We start from the raw sequence: 8589 nt of genomic DNA, 5'->3' as shown, positions 1-8589 counted from the left end.
ATATATATATATTTGACGTCACATTTTTTCAACAAATTTTGGACCACAAAAATTTTGTCAATATTTGAAGATACTTTGTATTAGAGGTTCGACGAAAATTGTCAAAAATTTTCTGATGAGATAAATTTTGTCAGAAAAAGCTATTTACTTTTTGTTCTACAATTTTCAAATTTTATAAACCAAATTAAAAGGTTGTCATATGTCTCATTAAATTATATTTAAAAAATTAATAAATTAATATAATTATTAACTGGATAAGTGGTAACATTCTAACCTCACTTGCAAAATTTAAAAACTCTAACCAATTTATAGAATAATATTTTTTTGAATTAGTATTCATTTTAATTATTTGCTTATGAGCAAATATTTCTTGTTTTTTATTATTCACTTTTTTTAGTAGAAACTCTCTAAAAAATTAAAAAGGAATAAACAAATTATACTAAAAAATAAAATTGACAATCACACAGAGTCTCTACTCTATTAACAAATCTATTTTTCTTGGGTTTGGCTACTCAATTGTGATAACACGATGGTGGGGTAGATCAACGCTGTTAGAACTTGACTGCACTTGTCCCTGCTGATTTAACCTTGGCTTCCCATTTGCTACATCAGGTTCCACGCTATTGAAATGTGCTAGAGAGGCTAATTCATGAATGGACTCTGAAATTTTTTCAATGCTAGAAAGAACATCAAGCAGTAGTGAAGCTATGGTGGCCACTGCCACAGTCTCTAGGAGGTCTATGTCTTTACACCACCCTGTCTTGAGCAAGGACTTGAGGCTGTTTGCGGTGTTTTTAGATTTTCTTATGTAAGGGCAATCAGAAGATGGTGGAGTCATTTTTCTAATAGCTGATGCTATTTCCTGCAAGGCTTTCCCAGATTCTGAGCTCATTTTGATGCATGCCTCCTGAATTTTTCCATGGATTTCTGGTGGGGCCTGCAAAAAATCATGTCATTATTGTTCAAAATTACCAAATTTTCATGGTGATATCTTGGTGCACTCATGTTTTTTGAGTGTAGACTGTAGTACCTGAACATCAGAATTGAGGTAGCCATTAAGGGCTTCAACTCTGTAAGCACATTGCCGAGTGAGGCTTCCAATCTTCAGGTATTGTTTCCAAGGATGTCGAAACTTGAACTGCCCGTGACGGGGTTCCCATCTAGCAAAATTAGCCTGCAGAGAATAAAATACTGAAATAAGACATGCATCTTCTTTTACTTTTGTATTTTCTATTTTTTGGGTGGAATTGAGAGATTTAATAGTAATAGTTTAATTTGTTCTCCTACTAACCAAAGATTCTTCGGTTTGTTTTGAATTAAGTATGCTTTTATATCCTTGTAATGATGCTTTGTTGGACTCTCTATCCCCCGATTTTTTGAAGTATTCATCACCAAAACCTGCAAAATCACATTAATTTGTAAGTTATATATATATATATATATATATATATATATATATATATATTATAGTTTACTATATAGTAGTTTATATACTTAGGTTCTACTAAAAATTAGAATTTTAGAATACTGTGAACATTAATCCAAGGAAGAACCTTCTAAGAAGTTCGCAAGTTTTTCGATATTGTTAGCAGCCAAATTGTGAAGATCTTCGCCAGCCCAAACCGGGCAGATGAAAATGCAAACAGAAAGAGCTGTAAAGCCACCAATGAGTATTGTGGACACTCTTTTGTGCGCCATTTCGAGCACCTCTTCATCGCGATAACCAGAAACAGATATCAAGCAAAACGTCAAGATGAATATGACAAGCCCGTAATCATATCTGGCCTTCATTCGAGGAAAGAATCGGATAAATGACACTGTTGTAGCTGTATCAACACAATTTTTTTTTGGAATTAGTAGTTTTTATGACGAATTAATAGATGTGCAAGTGCATTTTCTTTGGTAATGTCCCTCACCTAGAAAGAAGACAAATAGCCCGAGTAGTATAGGCTGGACTTTCTCTCCAGGCAAGGTCGCTAAGTGATGAGCACCAAATCCCAGAGTTCCAGCTAGAAATGTTGCCAAACCCCTGTTTAAGCCTTTTCCCAGGGTTGCTCCTGTACACATAATTGCATAAAAACAATTTAATCCGTTTAGTACGTTTCACTAATTCCCCCAATTTACAAATATTGTAGTAAGTAAATTAGACAAAGATGGCACATACCAAAGTAGAGAGGGGGTGTTAAACTTACCTACAGAGAACTCAAAGACAACTACAACAGTCAAAACAGCCCATATTGCAGAGCTACCAAAACCAACGTAGAGAGGATCAAAATAGTAGAATAGTGACACCAAGGTGATGGCCAGTCCAACTTTGAAGGAATGAACAATTCTTCTTGGGTCGCCTTGTCCCAACTTCTTTATCTTCCCTGGAAATTCAGATACGTTGGTTCTCAATTTCCCTGGCAAAGCCTGAACCAACTCCCACCCCCTGGTTGAGTGTCCGTCTACTACTTCATTATTCTTAACTGCAGAAGCCAAATCCATAACACGAAACAATTGAAAACAAAATCTGTGGAGAAGTAAATGAGTACGATTTTATTTTTTTGGGGATAAAGTGAGAAACTGATGAGATGTTTAAGTGAAGATAATGGGAGCTAAGATGGATGGAACGCTAGTTTAAGTTACATATTTATAGGTTATAAACTATCTAACAAGAGGACAAAAAAGTAGACAAGAGAACACGGTTTTGGCATCGAGTTTGTCATTTTGAACAACAAAGCAACTGGAAAGTTCAATCAATTGCTTGCTGCCCTGGAAACGTCATTGAAAAGGAGCTTTAATTTTGGTACGTCCGGGGTCCATTTCCCCATTGATATTTCTGCATCACAGCATTAACCCTGCTGGCTGACCAGAGGTCACAATATGATGTTAAACAATATTAGAAAAGGGAAAAACACAAGCTGTATTCAAAGATAATAAAATTCCGTGTGTACTATTTACAGCTTCCCTTGTGGTGGGTTAACTTTTAGGTATTTGATCTCATCTATATCGTTTCTTTTAGGTGGCTGTCTACAGGCTATAGTATTGTTGCTTATGATTGACAATAGAGAAACGTTATTTTATTCAACAATTGAATAATCCGGTTACTCATAGATGGTATGGAAGAAATTAATTCAGTACCACATGTGAAAAATAAAAAAGAAATGGTATTTACAATGACGAACTTCCTACGAATATTTCATTGCAGATAGTTTTTTTAATTTAATATTTTTATTTAAATTAGATGCTAAATGATTTAAGGCAAATTAATTACAATAGAACCTAAAAAATTATGCTTAGTTCCATCTCATCCCTAGCATTAACCCTTAGGAAACCATCTCATCCTCAACTTCTATTGCCATGACCTCCCTTCCGCCCAATATAATGCCATATCTTTACCTAATGTTCTCATCCCTAGTCCTCTATTGCCATTCGACCATCTTTGCCTGCGTATCCTCCTCGAGCTTTGCAATTTTCTCCTGCATATTACCAAGTTCCTCTATTTCCATCATTTTAGCACCAATTTTACCAATCTCAATCTTAGCCAGATTCTCCCATGTCTTGAGCTTAAGTTACCACTATTTTCCCAAGTTGCATTAAAAGTTTCTTGAAAACTTTACTCCTCTAGCTAGTGATTTAATCCCAATATGGATCCGCACCAAGCATCACTAGATTGTGGTCCAATAAGAAGCTTGACAAACATCTCTGAACTAAGTTTGGTACCCGCACAAAAAGCTCACTATCCACCAGGAATCTGTTCGAGTCTATTAAAAGCTACCTCAACCCTCTTGTTGCACCATTGGAATTTGCTATCGCTGAACAGTAAATTTATCAATCCCATCTCATTAATAAACTAAATAAATTGTTCAGAAGCTCTATCACTGTTAATTGCTCAAACTCTCTTATTTGAGATTACTACTACAATGAAGTCCAATTTCATTCCACAATTCTTTCCTCATACCTTCGTCATTTGACACATAAATGTTGCCAAAGCCACATTTCAAATTAATTTTTCTTAAGCTACCTACTAACAACGTATAATTTCTTTGTATCATCGTAGTTTTCACATTAAAGAATGACTTTCTCCATAAACAAATAAAATCCGTACAACCCCTTTTGCTTTTGAAAACACTCCTTTAACTAACCATATTCCTCAGAAGGACTCCATAATTCTATTATTTACCTTTTCAGATTAGTTTCCTGTAAATTGACAAAGTTTCGTTTGACTTTGTAAATTATACTCGTAACTACTCTTCTTTCCTCTCCTCTCCCAATATCCCTTACATCCTATGTAAATAATTTGATGGCTTCGTAGGGACTTACCTCTAATTGTCTGATGCATAGTCCAACCTTATAAACTACAAAAAAATCAATCTTTTCCAACAAAATATTTCGTTAAGAAAATGCTAAATTCCGTTAAAAATGACTATTTTCAAAAAAAAAAATTTGTTAAAAATTCCATCAGAACAAACCCCGTAAATAATACTTTCCGTTGAAAATTTTCATTGAAACAACGAGCTTATTGCAAGGAACTCAAATGGATTTCTGTTAAAAATTTCCAACGGAATTTCATCGAAAATTTCAAACGAAATTGTCCGTTGAAAATTAATTTAATTGTTCCAACTTTTTAACATTATTGTTAAACATTATGTCCCAAACAAGTTGTTTGTTATAACATTAATGTTAATTCTTATGTCCCAAACAAGCATAAAAGGTAAACAAGAATTAAAAAAGTAAAAGCAGCTTAGAGGTGGAAAAAATTAAAAGGTTAATGCGGTTACAGAAAGATAAACAATAATACAAATCAAGGTTGCTTCGGAAGCAGTATCACTTGGAATCTTCTACAAGCCGACCAGCCAACAATATCCACAATACCTATGAATCTAAAATCATCTGCCGACACATTGAATGATCAAGAACTGAAGATAATACACAAAATGAAGTTTTTCTTCCCTTTTTTTTTACCGAGCCCTCCTTTCCACAAGGCAAGTTAATCTGGTAAAACCACAAAATGCTATCACTATAACTATCAGGACATACTTCCAGTTCTATGCACACATGGTCCTCATCACTTAATCTTGTCAATGATATCCGAGATCACCTTCTCCATGTCGAGGTCCTTCATTTGTTTAAATGGTCGCTTCATGTCCTGCAAACAATTTTGCAGAATCACAGTTAACTTATGTAGAGGTTCTTGCAATAATTTGCTGGAAATATCTGACATATAAATCACAGTCCTCTGCAACAAATTAAACCTTTCTTTAGAAGCAGAACATAAAAACCAAATTTATTCTTGTCAAAAAGAAAATGATCCCACTCATCATCATAAAAACTACTTCTACTAAATTTTAGTAAAGGGGTTTTCAACACAGCCATGTAGTGATCCAGAATGCTAGAATATTTATTGTCCTCAAGATAGAAATCATTGAGATGTAAATATGAATTAATAAACTTAGACATGGTCTGCATTCACTAATCTAACTATCGCAGTAAATTTATATATATCACAAGCTAATTTGTATCATGCAATGTTCTAAAACCGTAAAAGTTGGAACAATTAATGCAATGTTTCAGCTTCTTACCCCCAGCATTCACATATTTTACCTTAAAATCAACCCCTACATGATGAAACAAGTAGAGTTGTAAATCAGCACACAATATGGGTAAGCAGATTAATGATTTGTGTTCAATTTGATGAACATTATATTTAACATGTTGTAGGTTACAGTATATATAAAAAAAATTTACAAACAAATATATATAAAAAAAATTATCAAGAAATAAATAAAATAATCAAATAAAATACATAATCAAGAGATAACAGATAAGGACCGAAATCTTCTGGAGAAATTGGAGCTCTTCGCACAGATCAAGAACCGGCCGGCAAACTTAGGCCAAAGATTCAACTTTTTTTGCTTCAGATCTAGGGATTGCCGGTGGAGGGAAGAGATAGTTGGGGTTTTGGATGACCGAGCTTCAAGGCACCGGTGGCAGGGAAGGTGATAGAGAAGGACAAAGCGGTCGGCGGAAGGAAAAGTTTAGAGAGAAGTGAGAGTGATGCCGCGGCTAGAGAGAGAAAGGCAAAGAAGAAAATGAAGGGAGGGATTGCCGGTGGAGGGAAGAGATATTTAGGGTTTTAGGTGACCGAGCTTCAAGCCACCGGTGGAGGGAAAGGTGAGAGAGGAGGAGAAAGTGGCCAGCGGAGGGAAGAGTTTAGAGAGAAGTCAGAGGGTGGCTGCGGGTAGAGAGAGAAAAGGAAAGAAGAAAATGAAGGGAAAGGAGAATATGTTTTTATACCTAGGGTTTCTAGCGTGAAAACGGCGTAGTTTTGAAAATTCTTCTAAATTGCCGCATAAGTACCAAACGGTGCGTTTTAAAATCAAATGGATGGGTGGTAGACTTTTTTAAAGCTTAACTCATTTTTCATTAGGGCAAAGGTTCAAATCACCCTATCAACACAAATTTAAATTTTAAATATTTAGAATTTTATCAATAAATTAATATTTAAAAATTACTCAATATAAAACATAATGGTATATTACTACATTTATTATATATATTAATGATACAAATATTATGTAATATAATTTGAAATATATTAAAAAAATTGTATAATTGCTAATCAATATAATTTTATGAAAAATATGATAATAACTAATAAAACTAATAACTATACTCATATAACTAAAATTACTATAAGCTTACATATAAAACATATTAATATATATTTATGTAGGATATTTAAATATCTCATATACATACATATATATATATATTAACTTATAAAGTTATATAAGTTAAAGAATATAACTTGTAATTTAATATTAATACAATAAGTTTTTTCCTTTTAATAATGCAGGTTTACATTTATACTCTAATATGGCTATCATTCTAATTTGTATACATAGATATACTAAATTAATATATTTTAAATATATTAAATTAATAAGTTCATTATATATCTATCTTCTTAATTTATATATATTAACTAATTACTCTTAAAACATACATAAATATTAGTATTTTTTAAAAATTTCTTATTAAATCTTATCATGTGTTTTTTTAAAATTTAAATATTTATTTTTTTCTTTTTTTCTATTTTTTAATGTTATAGAATCAATTAATTTGAAATTATTAATTTATAATTTGTGATTCAATAAAGTTTAAAACAAGTAAAAAAATTAGCAAAATAAAACATAATTAAACTTTTAAATATTATAAACTTCACATATGAATATATTTGAGTTTAATAATATCAATTTTTTAATAAAGATTAATAAAATTTATAAAAATTTTGAAATATTTTAAAGAAAATAAAAAATTATTATTACCAACGGAATTTTTCGTTGGGAATAACTTGTTCCAATGGAATTTCCGCTGGAAACTTCAACCGAGTTTTCAATTTTTTTAATCCATGAACTTTTCGACGGATTTCCAACGAAAATTTCGTTAGAAATTCCGTCGGACATAGTGGTTTTTTTTTTTGCTCCCCTTAAATTTTTCAAATCGATTTCCAACAGAAAATTTTTCGTTAGAAATCAGTTGGAAAATTTTTTGTCTATTGTTTTTTTTAATTGTCAAAAATATTTCCAACGGAATTTTTTCGTTAGAAAAAATTAATAGAAATTTTTTTAAATTTCTGTTGGAAATCCGATGGAAATTTCCAACGAAAATTTTTTCATCGGAAAAAAAGAAATTTTTTGTAGTGATACTTCTATCTCTTTTTGTATCTACCAGTCAAGCTCAAAAAGTTATTTCACTATTGTCACGACCCGAAACTCCCATCGAGCCCGTGACAACCGCTGCGACGTCCCGATATGTACTCATTACCCCGAATGCCGATCGAAACCCCGCAAGGCTTAGCATCAGCTTTCGCATCTCCCCATTGAGCGACAGTTATTAAATCTCACATTTCAAAAAAAACATAAGTCATTTCCAAATCAAAACAATAAAATATTACTTTCTGGCTCATAGGGGCATTTTCGTCATTTTTCTTCGAAAATACCGAAACTCACCAAAAACATGGTGTAAAAGCTAAATATATTCATACATACTTTAAATCAAATAACTGAAGAATAAAATTACTTTTACAGTGACACGTGTGCCCTCAACCGACTAAGAAGATGTAGGGCTATGAACCCTTACTTTTTAGGATGCAACTCCGATATTAATTCTCGTCTTAATCAACTATCAACAAATTGTCCTGAGCTTGAAAAATGGATAGGAAGAGGGGTGAGATTATGATTACATAATCCCAGTGAGTAGACAGACATCATCAAAATAATCTAAAGCCGAATAATATGAGACAATTAAAATAATTCATCCCAACCCATATAAATAATTGGATTTCATTCAATTGCTCAACATGGCTTATGCACTTTTCAAAACTTGACCCTTGCCAAAAATCCATTCTCGGGGATACCCCGTGGAGGTATCTTACCGAGACCGCCAAGGCTGTTTATTGTCACACACACAAACACATTTCACCTCTGACAATACAGCCGTTCCTTGACGTTGGCTGAGTCTCACTCTCACGTGGTGGCCCGAACGTGAGGTGCACTCAAATCCTACCTCGAGAGTTATCCTACGCGCCTCTCCAATCGAGGT

At 33.0% G+C, this 8589-nt stretch overlaps 1 protein-coding gene across 1 annotated transcript; it reads right to left on the bottom strand.

Annotated features, from left to right (window-relative positions):
- Window positions 1–428: 428 nt before the first annotated feature.
- On the bottom strand, window positions 429–2597 carry LOC18590215 (aluminum-activated malate transporter 2-like). Its single transcript, XM_007015617.3, has 6 exons — window positions 2193–2597; window positions 1917–2057; window positions 1554–1826; window positions 1292–1398; window positions 1031–1174; window positions 429–937 (listed from the first exon to the last, which is right to left on the bottom strand). Exons 1-6 carry the CDS (start codon window positions 2485–2487, stop codon window positions 509–511), a joined length of 1389 nt encoding a protein of 462 aa, XP_007015679.3. The 5' UTR covers window positions 2488–2597; the 3' UTR covers window positions 429–508.
- Between the last annotated feature and the right edge of the window lie 5992 nt (window positions 2598–8589).

Source organism: Theobroma cacao, chromosome 9 (assembly GCF_053813885.1).
Source record: "Theobroma cacao isolate CCN51 chromosome 9, ASM5381388v1, whole genome shotgun sequence".
Taxonomy (NCBI): Eukaryota; Viridiplantae; Streptophyta; class Magnoliopsida; order Malvales; family Malvaceae; genus Theobroma; species Theobroma cacao.
This window is presented reverse-complemented; position numbering and strand designations above follow the sequence as displayed.

What these genes read in the sequence shown, in the direction of transcription:
- LOC18590215 (XM_007015617.3), bottom strand. Translation starts at nt 2,487, where the DNA reads ATGGATTTGGCTTCTGCAGTTAAGAATAATGAAGTAGTAGACGGACAC. An exon ending in TGTCTTTGAGTTCTCTGTAG is followed by an intron (nt 2,058 to 2,192) that starts GTAAGTTTAACA and finishes TTATGTGTACAG; the next exon opens with GAGCAACCCTGGGAAAAGGC. An exon ending in ACCTCAATTCTGATGTTCAG is followed by an intron (nt 938 to 1,030) that starts GTACTACAGTCT and finishes GATTTTTTGCAG; the next exon opens with GCCCCACCAGAAATCCATGG.